This window comes from Prionailurus bengalensis, chromosome D1 (assembly GCF_016509475.1).
Source record: "Prionailurus bengalensis isolate Pbe53 chromosome D1, Fcat_Pben_1.1_paternal_pri, whole genome shotgun sequence".
Taxonomy (NCBI): Eukaryota; Metazoa; Chordata; class Mammalia; order Carnivora; family Felidae; genus Prionailurus; species Prionailurus bengalensis.
This window is the reverse complement of record NC_057346.1, coordinates 6,663,559-6,679,116: the sequence shown is the minus strand read 5'-3', so window position 1 is coordinate 6,679,116 and position 15,558 is coordinate 6,663,559. Positions and strand designations below refer to the sequence as shown.

General features: G+C 40.4%; 1 protein-coding gene across 1 annotated transcript in view; it reads right to left on the bottom strand.

Moving 5' to 3' along the window:
- Positions 1–15,558, bottom strand: part of CUL5 (cullin 5) — a 97,330-nt gene that overhangs the window by 26,652 nt on the left and 55,120 nt on the right. Inside the window, exon 8 of the mRNA XM_043579248.1 lies at positions 621–714. Within this exon, the coding sequence (XP_043435183.1) occupies positions 621–714 (94 nt within the window). The remainder of the gene's footprint in view (positions 1–620; positions 715–15,558) is intronic.

Genomic DNA, 15,558 nt, shown 5'->3' with positions numbered 1-15,558 from the left:
AAATGCAGCTGGAGATTTTTATACACAATGAAATCCGGAGAGCAATACATCAAAGTGTTAGAAGTTGTTATCTCTACGTAGTAGAAATATAGGTAATTTTTTTTTTTACCATATTCCTTTTGGTTGTAATGTACTTGCAACCTCCCCAAATATACCTTTATTAAGAAAACATGTAAATAATAAAAAAAAAAAGTACTTGCAGAAATCTTAAATTGTAACATATTTTAGGGGAGAGGGATGAAGAGCATTAACATGGAATGTTATTTTACTTTCTAAAAATATTTGTCACGAAGTCCCACACAGAAGTCAAATGCCTAGTTCTTTCCTATCCCTGTGTTTACCATTTAAATTAGCCTTTAAAAGCAGGAGTCCTACGGTTTGAGGACACGCTGAAATCCAACCCCCTCCCCTGCACGTTGATACCGAAGGGGAGAATGTTTAAAATGCAAATTTGCAACCTTCTATATGTTAAACATCTTACCATTTTCTTTAAGCACAGATTACCGTAACAAATATACCTCTATACAAAAGAATAATCTAATAGCAAACTTATTAAAAGTGATTTGCTTCAAAGATACCTCTTAAAAGATTATGAGAACTTTATGTGATGGTTTACCTACTTTCAGTTTCATTTCGCTTGATCATGCCTTGGCACTCGGCTAAGATCGTCTCTTTAAAAGATGTCACCAGGGCATTTACACAGCATTCCATGAGCTGAAATACAGCAAGAACTGGTCAAGGCGATTATAAGCACAAATCTACTCCACTCTGCTTTCTAAGCCCCGTAAGATCATACTGTTCGACAACAAGAGCAAAAAACTGAGCATACCGAAAGCAGACTTTACTTACCTTTGCTACAGGAACGCTGAAGGTGGATACTCTATTCTAGTTCACCAAAGTATATTTACACCTAAGAAAAAGGCTACAGAACTTATGTTCTCTTTAGAAATTTGAATAGAGGGGCACCTGGGTGGCGCAGTCGGTTAAGCGTCCGACTTCAGCCAGGTCACGATCTCGAGGCCCGGGAGTTCGAGCCCCGCGTCAGGCTCGGGGCTGATGGCTCAGAGCCTGGAGCCTGTTTCCAATTCTGTGTCTCCCTCTCTCTCTGCCCCTCCCCCGATCATGCTCTGTCTCTCTCAGTCCCAAAAATAAATAAATGTTGAAAATAAATAAATAAATAAATAAATAAATAAATAAATAAATAAATAAATAAAAGAAAGAAATTTGAATAGAGCCCCCCAAGGAGGGAAGGAAAAAAACTGGAACATATACAAAACAAAATGAAAAAAAAATTAAATAAAGTGATGAATTCTTCTTATCTGGAGAGAACATGTGTTAAAATTAGATTTTAAAATTCTGAAAGTATGAATACGTCCATTCAACCAACCACCACGAGATGCCTACTGTGTGCAGGCATCCAAGAAGTGGTTCAGAGACGAAGATTAAGGTATAACCCCTGCTATGGAGGAGGTCACTGTCTACTTAAGGGCGAGGAAGAAAGCAAACATAAACTAAGAACAACTCAGTTAACTGGCAACACACACACACACACACACACACACACACACACCCAACAAACAAAAACAAGCAGAGGAACTATGCACTTCTTTCTGGGGTAGTTAAAATGGTCTCGTGTACAAGATGAAATCTAAACTGAATCCTGAAAAATAACTACAAGTCCAAAATGGATTGAGTATTCTAGGAATAAGAAGCTGGATACGGTAAGAAATAAACAGTGGAAGAGAAAACTAGAAAGGTAGTTGGAGGCACATTATGAAGGAAAATCTACAGTTTGGGATTTTATTTTATAGCCGGGGCAGGGAACAAAGAATCAAAGGTTTTAAACAGAGGATAAATGCAATGAACTTCTACTCCCCCAAGAGTAGTCTGGTCAAGGAGGCTGTTGTAATATTCCAAGGAACATGGCCAGGGTCCAGTGTTCCAGACGGTCTTCAACATAAGCCACCCCACCCCCACCACTGCTCCTTCGTGTCACAGAATTACTTATTATTCGTGCAGGCCTCAATTAAAATGAATAGGTCGTGTAAAGCAAGGTACCCTACGGATGACTGGTACAAATCTTCTCAAATGAAGATCATGCATCCGTACTGAGGAAGGGAATTATGTGTGTCTTAAAAGCTCTTTGTTGAAAATTCTCCTTGGAATTGACATAATGTTCATAATTACTGACGCTGAATTTAGGCAAGAGGGATTCATTATACTACTTTTTAAATCTTAAAAAAATTTGAATACAAAGTTTTTTTCAGGTCCCTTTTTGAGAATCACGCTAACAACTTTAAAATCCATGTATGCCAATTTCCTAAGAAAACAATACACACAAAGGTGGTGGGGAAATTTCTGCCTTGCCCAGGCGGGGAAGCTCTGCCCCAACTCCTGAGTAGTCTCACACTACACCAGCTCTGTGATGCGCACAGCTGACCACGCCCACCCTCTGCAGCAAGGCGGATTGTGAGGAGGTAAGTCTAACTACATATAACGGAGAAGAGAAAAAGTGCAATCGAAATAAGCTCCAAGCCTCTGTCACTTCATCTCCATTTTCATTTTGCTTTTTATAAAAGTTTACTTATTTTGAGAGACAGAGAGTAAGCACATGTGAGCGGAGGAGGCGCAGAGAGAGAGGAGAGAGAGAATCCCAAGCAGGCTCTGCGTTGACAAACACGATGCAGGGCTCGATCTCACCAACTGTGACATCATAGCCTGAGTTGAAGTCAAGAGCTGGACACTTAAACGACTGAGCCACCCAGGCTCCCCTCTCCATCTTCTATTTCACTGAAAATTTATACTTGAATACAAGTGAAGTTAGTCCAACTCCTGCAAATTCCTAAAGTCCAGCCTGTGTTTCAAATCGTTGTGAAAGAAATTTCTTTTTTTTGAAGTTTATTTACTTATTTTGCAGGAGGGGCAGAGAGAGAGGGAGAGAGAGAGAATTCCAAGCAAGCTCCGCACTGGGCCAGGAATCTGATGCGGGGCTCGAACTCACAAACCATGAGATCATGACCTGAGTCGAAATCAAGAGATGGATGCTTAACCAACTGAGCCGCCCAGGCGCCCCTTGTTGCGAAAGGTTTCAATGACTGTAAGCAGCTTTTTTTTTTTTAAATAACACAGAACAACAAAAAAAGCAGAGTGCATCGTACATAATAACAGCGAGTATTATTTCATAGAACTTTGGTTTCAGATATGTGCAAGTAAGCACAGTATATACTAAGCCACAATACATAATGTATTTCTTATTGTGGGTTATAATGAGAATTAAAAGGAGAGGACAAGATGATTGAAGAAAACTGAACAGGATCTGGTAACTGCTTAGATGAAAGATAGTTACGAAAATAAAAGTCTGCTGAAGCAGTTTCTAGTTTGAGAGGTTTAACTATATATATAGTAAGGGGTATCTTTCCAAGAGCACCTACTCTGTGTCAAGCATTGCGCTAAATGCTTCACATACACTACCTTATTTAACCCACATGACAACCTTATCAAACAGATATTTAACACATAAGGAAACAAGCTTACGGAGGCTGAGTAACTTGCAAATGTTGCACAGTTAGTTCATGAGGTCTTGTAATATGAGGCTGTATGCGACTCCACTATCTAGAACTTCTGTTACATTAACAGAGCGATTATATACTTAATAATGGCTACATGCTGAGAACTAAGTGCTTTAAGGGAGACAGAAGTATAGAACATGGTTTGTATCTTCAATAATCTTATAACCCATCTGGGGACATGTATGTGTATATCTAAAAATTTGTGTATAATTCATATATAATAGAGGTACATTAAAAGAAGTTCAACTCATTAATAAACCAAAGATGTAGAAATAAAGGCATCATTGTTACACTATAAACTTCACAAGGACAAAGACTATGTTTTGTCCACAGATATGTATTTGTGGCTTCACACACAACTGGTGCCTGATAAGTAACACAACAAAGTAGCCTATAATTTGCTACTAAATCTAGTGGTGGGAAAAATAGGTACAGTGGGATTTCAAGTAAGAGGAAGCTGATGAAGGCTAGAGAATTTGTGGGGACTTTATCACAAGACGGACCATAGGATTCTGGAGGATTTAAACAGGCAGAGAAAAAGTATAAAGTAAAACATTAAGAAAACAAGTAAAAAATGCTTGAAAATGAATCCAAGAAAAAAAATGAATAGAAAAAAATGTAAGAATGAGGAAACATTCTTGGGGCACATGGATGGTTGCTGGTTAAGCGTCCAACTTAGGCTCAGGTCATGATCTCTAAGTTTGTGGGTTCGAGCCCCATGTGAAGCTCTGTGCTGACAGCTCAGAGCCTGGAGCTTGCCTCAGATTCGGTGTCTCCCCCTCTCTCTGCCCCTCCCATGCTCATGCTCTGCCTCTCTCTCTCAATAATAAATAAATGTTAAAAAATTTTTTTTAAAAATAATGAAGAAATTCTTTATTGGAGTAGCATGACTCTTGTTGGACAGTATTAAGTGAGAAAAATAGGTTAGGGCAAAATTATGAAGAGGCTTGAACATCAGATATAGGAAATAATGATACTATAGTTCCTGAATAAAGAAGTAAAATAATAAAAGTGGTGAAAGTTTATAAAAAATTAGCCTGAACTCACAAAAGAATAAAAACGGTCCATAATAAGAATAAAGACGTCTAGCCTCATTAATAATTTTTACTTTTTTTTCAGGGCGCCTGGGTGGCTCAGTTGGTTGAGTGCCCGACTTCGGCTCAGGTCATGACCTCACAGTTTGTGGGTGTGAGCCCCATATCAGGATCTGTGTTGACAGCTCAGAGCCTGGAGCCTGCTTCTGCTTCTGTGTCTCCCTCTCTCTCTGCCCCTAACCCATTCACATTCTGTCTCTGTGTCTCTCAAAAAAAAATAAACATTAAAAAAAATTTTTTTTAATAATTTTTTTTAATGTTTACTTATTTTTGACTGAGAGAGAGAGAGAGAGAGAGAGAGAGAGAGAGAGAGAGAGAGAGACAAAGCATGAGTGGGGGAGGGGCAGAGAGAGAGAGGGGGAAACACAGAATCTGAAGCAGGCTCCAGGCTCTGAGATGTCAGCACAGAGCTTCAAACTCATGGACCGCAAGATCATGACCTGAGCCGAAGTCAGATGCTCAACTGACTGAGCCACCCGGGCCCCCCCATCATTAATAATTTTTAAATACACATAAACATTTTTTTCAAGTCTATAATACCAGGAAAACTGTCAAAATCCACAGATTGACAAAAGCGAGATAAGCAAAGATCAACAGGCGCACTGTTGATGGGAGTAAGAATCACCACATTTCCAAAGATCAGTTTGGTATCATGTAGCGATTTGTAAAAGTGCATACGCTTTGCTTCAGCAATTTCATTTCTAGTAAATTCCATTCCAAGAGAACGCCACATGTGTGTGCATAAAAGTGTTAAAACGACAAAGGCATATAAGGATGTCCTAGGAAGTACTATTCATAAGAAATAAACTATAGTAATGACAATAATGAAAATGCCCATCATTAGAGAATTGGTTAGGTATACTGACTAGGTATGTATCATTAAGTACATACAGGCATGAAAAAGAACGTTATAATGAACTTCTGTATCATATAGAGTAAAATAACAGGACATCATAAATTTCTTTGACATGATAAAAGAAAGGAAGGAAAGAAAGGGAAGGGAAAAGAAAAAAGGAAAGAAAACAAAAAAGGCAATGACCAAGTAAATATAACAAAATGATGATCACGGTTGAAGCTAGGGGCTGGGTACGGGGGTGGGGTTCATTACTCTTTTCTCCACTTTTGTAAATATTTAAAAACTTTCATAACAAGGCTTTTTTTTTTTAATTTTTTTTTCAACGTTTATTTATTTTGGGGACAGAGAGAGACAGAGCATGAACGGGGGAGGGTCAAAGAGAGAGGGAGACACAGAATCGGAAACAGGCTCCAGGCTCTGAGCCATCAGCCCAGAGCCCCACGCGGGGCTCGAACTCACGGACCGCGAGATCGTGACCTGGCTGAAGTCGGACGCTTAACCGACTGTGCCACCGAGGCGCCCCAAGGCTTTTTTTTTTAAATAAAAGAGATTAATTATGGTATAAATCCCTATGTGATGAAAAATCCTTCAGAACACTATTTTACATAGGCAAAAAGAAGAAAGGGAGATTGCTTGACAGTTTTCCCCTTCTTGTAAAAGAGTCTTAACAAGAGCATCAGTTCCTTGAGGGCATAGATCATGTTCTTCCTCTTTTGTATTTCTTTGCCATCATTTACCAAAATACTACATACAGAGTCAACCCTCCATATATTACTTGTTATCTGAAAAATCTGCCTTGAATGGAGAGTGGGAAGCCATCCCTCTCACCTTGTACCCCCTTTCCGTCTCCTTTTGCCAGCTTCAGTGAGGAACACAACTTTTTGCCAGGTGCCATCACCTCGCGTATTTTGCCTGAGATGAACACAAGCTCTAAATCCATACAGATCTCTCCCCAGAGGTCTGCAAGGTGCGACACTTTCACTATGAATGTGCTCCGTGTTCTACCTTCCTCTACAGCAAAACTCTGCAAAGATGGCACCTGCCATGCAACACAGCAGGCACTCAGGACCTGCTGAATGAGGATGGAGGGCGGGACAGGTCAGCCAAGCGGCGTGGAGAGTCTTCCTTTAGCGGTATTCAATTTGCAACTTTAATTCCACTTCACTGAAATTTAGTACAAAGCAACAAGAATGGCTCTTCTTTCGTTCATTATGTAAATCTGTACAAGTAATAATTTGCTTCAGCCCAACTATAAAGTAGGGGATGAACTAAAAATTATCCTAGGTTTCTCCACTTTAAGATTTTACTTTATCATTATAAGGTCTTTAACCATACAAGGTAACATATTCAAGAATTCATTCATTCCATGCGTGGAAGGTTATTCTCAAAATTAATTTCCCTTGGCCTTTCTAGCTTGGTTAAGATTTCTTTATTTTACCATTATAACTAGTACTTGCTTCATTTATCAACTATTTACATGACTACACAGAGCGACGAAGAGTCAGACTTACCTTCACTTTTTCGCAATCACCCTTAATACACTAAAATAGTGAAAGTTAACAAATACTTTAATGTTATTAATTTACGACTTGTGGCCTGGTTGCTAATTTTTTAAATCAGTGTTTTGTATGGACAGTAAAATAGCTCCTGTCTTCGAATCAGCAACTTTCTCCAAATCTGAGCCCCAGCAGTAAAAACTACCTGCCAGGCACAGTGTTTTATTAAACTTTGACCACACAAGTGGGTATTATCCCATTTTACAGTTAAGCAAACACAGATTACAAAGGTTGAATGACTTGCCAAAGAGCACACAGCTGGTAAAATGCCAACAATAGAATCGAAATCCTCACATGGTGGCCACACGTACACCCCTAACCGCTGTTAACGCCACCCCCCCACCATCTTTGCCTCGAAGACTTGCCACCACCAGTCCCCTCTCTACTCCATTACAGTGCTGTACAAACAATCCACTTTATTTTAGTGTCCATCTGAAGACAGGAAGCAAATGTCTGCTATTACCCACAACTGGCACAAGACCTAACATATTTTAAATTTTTTTTTTTTTAATGTTCACTTATTTTTGAGAGAGACAGAGACAGAATGTGAGTGGGTTAGGGGCAGAGAGAGAGGGAGACACAGAAGCAGAAGCAGGCTCCAGGCTCTGAGCTGTCCGCACAGAGCCCGACATGGGGCTCGAACCCACGAGCTGTGAGATCATGACCTGAGCCGAAGTCGGACGCTCAACCGACTGAGCCACCCAGGCGCCCCGAGACCTAACATATTTTAAGTGCATAATAAGTACTAACTGAGTGCCCTCAGGGAATGCCAAGGTATGTCGGACAATCACCCAAAATATTAATAGCCATAGGAAAAATGTTAAATTTATCCTAGTTTAAGCTTTTTCTCCTTCCTTTCTACCACGTTTCACTTCTTTTTCTTAAACGTTTATTTATTTTGAGAGAGAGGGACAGAGAGTGCGAGCGCACATGCAAGGAAGGGAGGGGCAGTGCGAGAGGGAGAGAGAGAATTCCAAGCAGGCTCCAGGCTCCGTGTTGTCAGCATAGAGCCCGACTCGGGACTCGATCCCACAAACAATGAGATCGTGACCTGAGCCAAGATCAAGAGTCGGACACTTAACTGACTGAGTCACCAGGTGCCCCTCACGCTTCACTCTTTGCTGTCAAGTGCATCTCTCCAGCGGTGCAGCTCTGAAGGCTCTCTCCTGGTTTTACAAACGGGCTGTGGCTCATGTGTCCCAGGACCACCCAAGGGAGAGGGAGCTGGTGAGAGCCGCGCGCATCACGGGAGTGAGAGGGACTGGGTGGCGCTCCTCTAAGCACAACTCGCACGGCCCTCAGCTGCCAGCACGTCTGCGACGGATGACATCCCAGGTGTCCCCTGAACTGCACGCAGCGGAAGCTGCTCTAAGGGCTGTTCTCTGGCGAAGGCAGTCTCCTCCATGACACACACACGCTGCCACTGAGCCACGCTCGCACACGTGTGCAACGACACACACACAAAGCATGTGATCCAAGCTGGTGACCGCACCTCAAGCTGGATGAATTAAAACCTAGGAGCCAGCCTCTTATCTTCTTTCAGTCACAATCTGGAAGGCCAGGCTGGCAGCTCTCAGGGTCCCCGCTTCAACAGCACAACAACAACAACAACAACGACGACGACAACAACAACAACAACAACAACAACAAAGACTGCCAGCTGCAGAAGATAACAGAGCAGACCAGGAGAACAATATGTACCTAGAAAGTTCTCACAAAGTTCCAAGTCTGTAAATCCAGATATCCTTTCATTTTAGTTTTCTCCTTGTACTTTCCACACTGGATTTGACATGAACTGACACATTTGCCTTTTTTGTTTGAGATGGGTTCTTGCTCCTTGCAACCAAGAGAGTTAACTACACATGTGTTATATGCGATACGTACATTCAAAATTATGTATCAAACTTTGTGTCTCTTCTTTATACACCCCCAAAGGGCTTAGCATTATCTTTAGGAACTCAGGATCTAGAAATGGACTTTATAAGAAGCCTAGCTTCACCATTTCCTAGCTATCAGAGGCTAACGTCTACTGTCTCTGAGTTTCATTTTCTTCACTTATAAAAGAGTAACAGCACCTACCTGCTAGTTCTACGTCCAAAATACATCCTGAATCCCTCCATTTATATATCCAGCTCTACTGCCAACGACACCTCTCCCCCTGATATAATGTGTGATCCAAATACCCCACTGCAAACCAAATGCCCTTTCGTAATATAAAAATTAGAGGACATCAGTTCTCTGCTTCAACCCCCAGAATGGCCTCCCACCACATTAAGCTCCTGCCCCCTCTCTCCTCCATCTGGGTCACTCACCGCCCCTCACCTGCCACACTAACCTTCTTCCTCTGTTCCTCACACAGGCTAAGTCTGTTCCTGCTTCAGAGCCTTCGCACTGGCTCTTCCCTCCACCTAGAAAGCTTTGTCCCAGATCTTCACAAGGTCTTAGGTCTTAGTTCCAATATGACTCCCTGAAAAAGACCTTCCTTGACCACATTCCATAAAGCAAAAGCGACAGCAGAAGCATTACTGGCGCTAATTCACTTTCTATAGCATTATTCTAGTTATAAAGACGTGCTTATCCTGGGACACTGTAAGGTCTTGACACATCCTTTACTGGGAATATACATAAACAGCAGCTCAGACAAGCACAAAGATTTGAGAGACAAACAACAGCTGAGACAGGGCTGAACAAAAGGAAGAAGTAAAACTACCACTATTTACAGATGACAGGACATTAATATAGAAAACCAAGAACACAACACCAAAGAACTGTCAGAACTAATAAACGAATTCAGTGAAGTTTCAGAATATAAAGTTAATATGCGAAAATCTGTTATGTTTCTTTACACTAATAACGAACTATCACAAAGAGAAATCAAGAAAACAAGCTCATTTACAACTGCACCAAAAAGAATACCCAGAAATAAATTTAACCAAGGAGGTGAAAGAACTATACACTCAAAACTGAAAGACACTGATGAAACAAAGTGAAAAACACACAAAGAAATAGGAAGATATTCAGTGCTCATAGGTTGGAAGAATAGTGTTAAGATGTCATGAGACTACAAGTAATATACAGAATCAATGCAATCCCAATCAAAAGTCCAGTGGTATTTTTCACAGAAAAAGAACAAACAATCTTACAATTTGTAGGGAACCACAAAAGACCCAGAATAGTCAAAGCAATCTAGAGAAAGAAGAACAAAGCCGGAGGCATTATCTCCCTGACTTCAAACTATATGATACAGCTCTACAGTAATCAAAATCGTGCGGTATTAGCACAGAAACAGACACGCAGATCAACGGAACAGAAAAGAGAGCCCAGAAATAAGCCCACACTTATGCGGTCAATTAATTTACAACAAAGGAGTCAAGAATATACAATGGGGAAAGGACAGAAATACACACGAGGAAAGGACAACCAAGTACCAACAAATGGTGCTGAGAAAACTGGATAGCCACACACAAATGAAGGAAACTGCACTACTCTTTTGCACCACACACAAAAATGAGCTCAAAATGGATTCAAGACTCAAATGTAAGACCACAAACCAGAAAGCTCCTAGAAGAAAGCATGGGTGATAAGCTCCTTAACACGGCTCTTGGCGATGACTGTTTTGAATAGGACACCAAAAGCAACAAAAGCAAAAATAAACACGCAGGACTACGCCAAACTAAAAAACCGCTGCACGGCAAAGGAAGCCATGAACACAATGAAAAGACAACCTACCAATGGGAGAAAGTCATTGCACATCACCTATCTGACGAGGAGCTAGTATCCAAAACGCACAAAGAACTCCTACGACGCAACAGCGACTAGTAAACAATTAGAGTGAAAAATGGGCAGATCTTCCCATGCGTCCAATGACGACATAAGATGGCCAACAGGTCATTCAAAAGATGCTCATCGTCACGAAAATGTAAATCGGAACCACAATGGGCTATCACCTCACACCTGTCAGAATGGCCAGTATCAAGAAGACAAGAAATAACAAGTGTGGGTGAGGCTGTGGTGAAAAGGGAGCCCGTGTGCACTGTGGGTGGGAAGTAAACTGTGCAGCCACTATGGAAAACGCTATGGAGGTTGCTCGAAAAATTAAGAACAGAACTACCATATGATCCAGCAATTCCACTTCTGGGTGTTTATCCAAAGAAAATGAAAACACAAACTCGAGAAGACATATGCACCTCCTATTCAATGCATCATTTACAATAGCCATGATATGGAAATAGCCTAAGTATCCATCAATGGATGAATAAGGTAAAGAAACTGGTGTGTGTGTACGTGCATATAGGTATATGCGTGCGCACACACATGCGCGCACACACACACAGATATACACAATGGAATATTATTCAGCCAATAAAAAGAATAAGGTCTTGTCATCTGTAATAACTTGGATGGACATTGAGAGCATTATGCTGAGTGAAATAAGGCAGAGAACGATAAACACCATATGAATTCTCTCATATGTAGGATCTTTAAAAACAAACAAAAACGTGGGGCTTGAACTCACAACCCCAAGATCAAGACCTGAGCTGAGGTTGAGTCAGATGCTTAAGGAACTAATGCTTAACCTCATACATTGAATCTTAGAAAAGGGAAAGAGAAAAAAACCCCAAACTCATAGATACAGAGAACAGATTGACGGTTGCAAGAGGCAGTGGATTAAAGGTAGGAAAAGTGTATTTTGTTTTTAGTTTAAAATAAATTGAATAAAACTTCTTTAGAAGTCATTTTTACTTACTGGTTTACTTGTCTTTATACATCCTTCACTATCTGAATGTTAACTCTGTAGGAAGCAGGACTTTGTTTTGTCCATGAGGTACTCCCTCTCCTCCCTCATCAGTAACAGAGACTAACTACATATTTACTGAATAACTGAGTGCTCAGTAAACACACATTCAAATGGTCTAATGAAAAAAACAAAACAAAACAAAATCTAGAGGATTGTGATCTCTAGCTACAGGATCCCATTCCTCAATAAACCCAGGGCATATTCACCAACAAACAAACGAACAAGTCCTCAGATTGTAGAATGTCTACCCTTATCCCACGGGCCATCCCACTGGAAGAAAAGCAGTCCAGTGGAAAAAGCTCTAGTTCAGAGTCAGGCAACAAAAGCTGTAACTCATCATTACATACCGGACACTGAAGACAATGATTTTTCACTGCTTTTCACCAAGTGCTTCGTAAGTAGGGTTCTATTATGTATACACACTGCCTTCCCCAAAATTCTAACTTAAAACACCCTGAAGTCTTCTAAGTATACAATCTTTTAAAAACTGGAGAGGACTCTCACAACTAGCTCCCCTCTGACTCTACTGTCAGATTATTCTAATAACTCAGGCTCAACATCTTTTAGTCATCCTACAGGTTATTAAAATGTCTTTTAGGGAATGCCTGTCTGGCTCAGTTGGTAAAACATGCAACTCTTGATCGCGGGGCCATGAGTTCAAGCCCCACACTGGGCATAGGGCTTACTTGAAAATAAACGAATAAAATAAAATTTCTTTCAACTATTCCTTCAAAATGTCTCTTACATGCCTTCCTTTCCATTCATTTATCATCACGTACCTAGTTGAAAACCTTTTATTGCAGTGTTAACAACTAAAAGCAAGTTGCTTTCTGCAGCAAAAGTTGCAAGTTGCCTCTTTAAAGGTCATACACACCATGGCAGATGAATCTTCCCCAAGTGCAGCTTTGATCCCCTAGTCATCAACTTTCACGGCTCTCTAATACCAGAGCACTGGTTCCCAAAGCTTTCAGACCAAACAGCCCTTTATACAGCAAATCCTGACATGAAATTTACCTATATTGTTTCAAAACCATTGATATAACTCTCTAATCATAATATACAGCAGACATCAAAGGAAAGTTCTTTATAATAAGTCAGTATGTATTTCAACCTGTAAATTCTTGGGCACAACCAAATGAGAAGATACAACAGAGCAGTCAGATACTTTCATCTGTATGTGGCATTGCTGGGAATGCGACAACCAGAAATGCAGTCCCACACAGGTATGCTGGTGACTCAGACACCATGAGCAGTACCACTACAAGTGACGGAAGTTTCTGACAGTAAAAAAATTTTTAAATGCCAAACAGCAATAAAAATATTATCTTTCCCCAATTTATACAATAATATTATCCCTGGAAAATAAAGTGTATTATTAATATCATGCAAAAATACTTTGGTTTATACGTAAAATAAAATTCAGTTTTAGACCCAAGCATAAACAAGATGCTCCCTTACATGAGTGGCCAGTGGGACACTGACCGTTACTTTTGGGATGTGATCCAATCTTTATGTGGGACCACCAGAGCACTGGGACATGTAGCATTCCTGACCCCATTCACTAAAAATCACTGTGACAACCAAAAAAACCCTCCACAAATTTGGATAACACTTCTTAGAGGTAGATGTTACCTCCATCGAAAACCTCTGGCCTAGAGATTTCAGCTCAAAATGAGTTATCCTAGTTCAAAAATATTAATCTAGAATTCAACTGTTCTCCACTTTTTTCCCACCTTTTGTGTATGGGCATCTGTATGTTGTGATAACTAAATAACTCACAGCATTACTAACTTTCCACTGATTCGTTTCTGTCATAATCTGCTTTACTAACGACAAGCAATTTCAAGTAAAAGTTGAATTAGGATAAATCTACCAAAGGATCCTAAAGATATTATTCTTGTTATACAATAAACTTAACATTTAAACATTCTACACATAAGAAACTGAGAGGAAGATCCTGGCAGTAACTTTATTGGCTACATAGGATATGTCAAAATCCCTTTGGGGTACAAATGTTTATCCATTACAAAAATGGAACTTTGTGTTCATTCCTAAAATGGAAGAATGGTGTAACGTTAGGAACTCTGTTAAATGTGGTTTACTGAATTAGTTCAATGAAGGAAAATGCCATGTGATCAACTCCACTGATGCTTTCCAAATTAAAAAGGCATTCTTCATAATCTGTTTTTTTTTTTACATTTTATTTTGATTTTAGCATTACAAAAAAGTTGCAAAAAGAGCATAGAGCGCCTACACATTCCTTACCCGATTTCCCCTAACAGTCGTCCCACACATAACTACAGCACAACCATCACAACCACGAAAACAGCACACTACATCACCTAACCACAGACCTTACTCTAAACTCACCGTGCTCCCACTAAGGTCTCTTCCCTATTCCTACATCTTAACTACACGCTCACCAGTGCCCCCTGGGCTGGGGCAGTTCCTCGGTCTCTTTTTTTTGATCTTGGCACTTAAAAAAAATTTTTTTTTAAACATTTTTTCATTTTTTGACAGACAGAGAGAGACAGAGCATGAGCAGGGGAGGGGCAGAGAGAGAGGGAGACACAGAAGCCAAAGGCGGCTCCAGGCTCTGAGCTGCCAGCACAGAGCCCAACGCAGAGCTTGAACTCACAGACTGTGAGGTCATGACCTAAGCTGAAGTCAGACGCTCAACCGACTGAGCCACCCAGGCACCCTTGATCTTGGCACTTTTCAAGTTTTGATGAGAATACCACAGAAATGAGGTACTCTTCTCAGTGCATCCTCTCAAGGTACATCATGTCAATATGTCCTATTACTGGTAATGTAAACCTTAATCACCTGACAAAGACAAGGTCTCCTGGTTTCTCCATTGTAAAGTTACTATTTTTCCCTTAGTAACTGTCTGGGGGAATATACTTTGAAACTACTAAAGTAGTCCATTTCACCTCAAACTTTGGCCATTAACTTTAATATCCATTAGTGAAACTTTTCTACAATTACTACTGTGATATTTGTCTAATAGTGATTATCAATTTCCCTCCATATTTATAAGGTGGAAATCTCCTGTGAGAATGAGTTTGAGCGGCGCCTGTGTGGCTCAGTTGGTTGGACATCCGACTTCAGCTCAGGTCATGATCTCGCGGTTTGTGAGTTTGAGCCCCGCATAGGGTTTCTGTGCTGACAGCTCAGAACCTGGAGGTTGCTTCAGATTCTATGTCTCCTCCTCTCTCTGCCCCTCCCACACTCATGCTCTGTCTCTCAATAACAAATAAATGTTAAAAAAAAAAAAAAATTAAAAAAAAAAAAAGAATGAGTTTGAGCATCTTCTTTTTTTTTTTTTAGTATTTTTATTTATTTTTGAAGGAGAGAGAGAAACACAGAGCATGAGTGGGGGAGGAACAGAGAGAGAAGGAGACACAGAATTCGAAGCAGGCTCCAGGCTCGAAGCTGTCAGCACAAAGCCCGATGCAGGGTTCGAACCCACAAACTGTGAGATCATGACCTGAGCCAAAGCCGGATGGTCAACCGACTGAGCCACCCAAGCACCCCTAGTTTGAGTATTTTCTGTGTTTAATGGCCATTATTAGGTATATATTTCTGTGATTTCTCTTTATCTTTTTCTAATATTTTTCTTTCAGGTTCTTACTCATTTTTTGTTCCTCAATTTTTCAAAGATCTTTATATAGCAGGGCTAAGA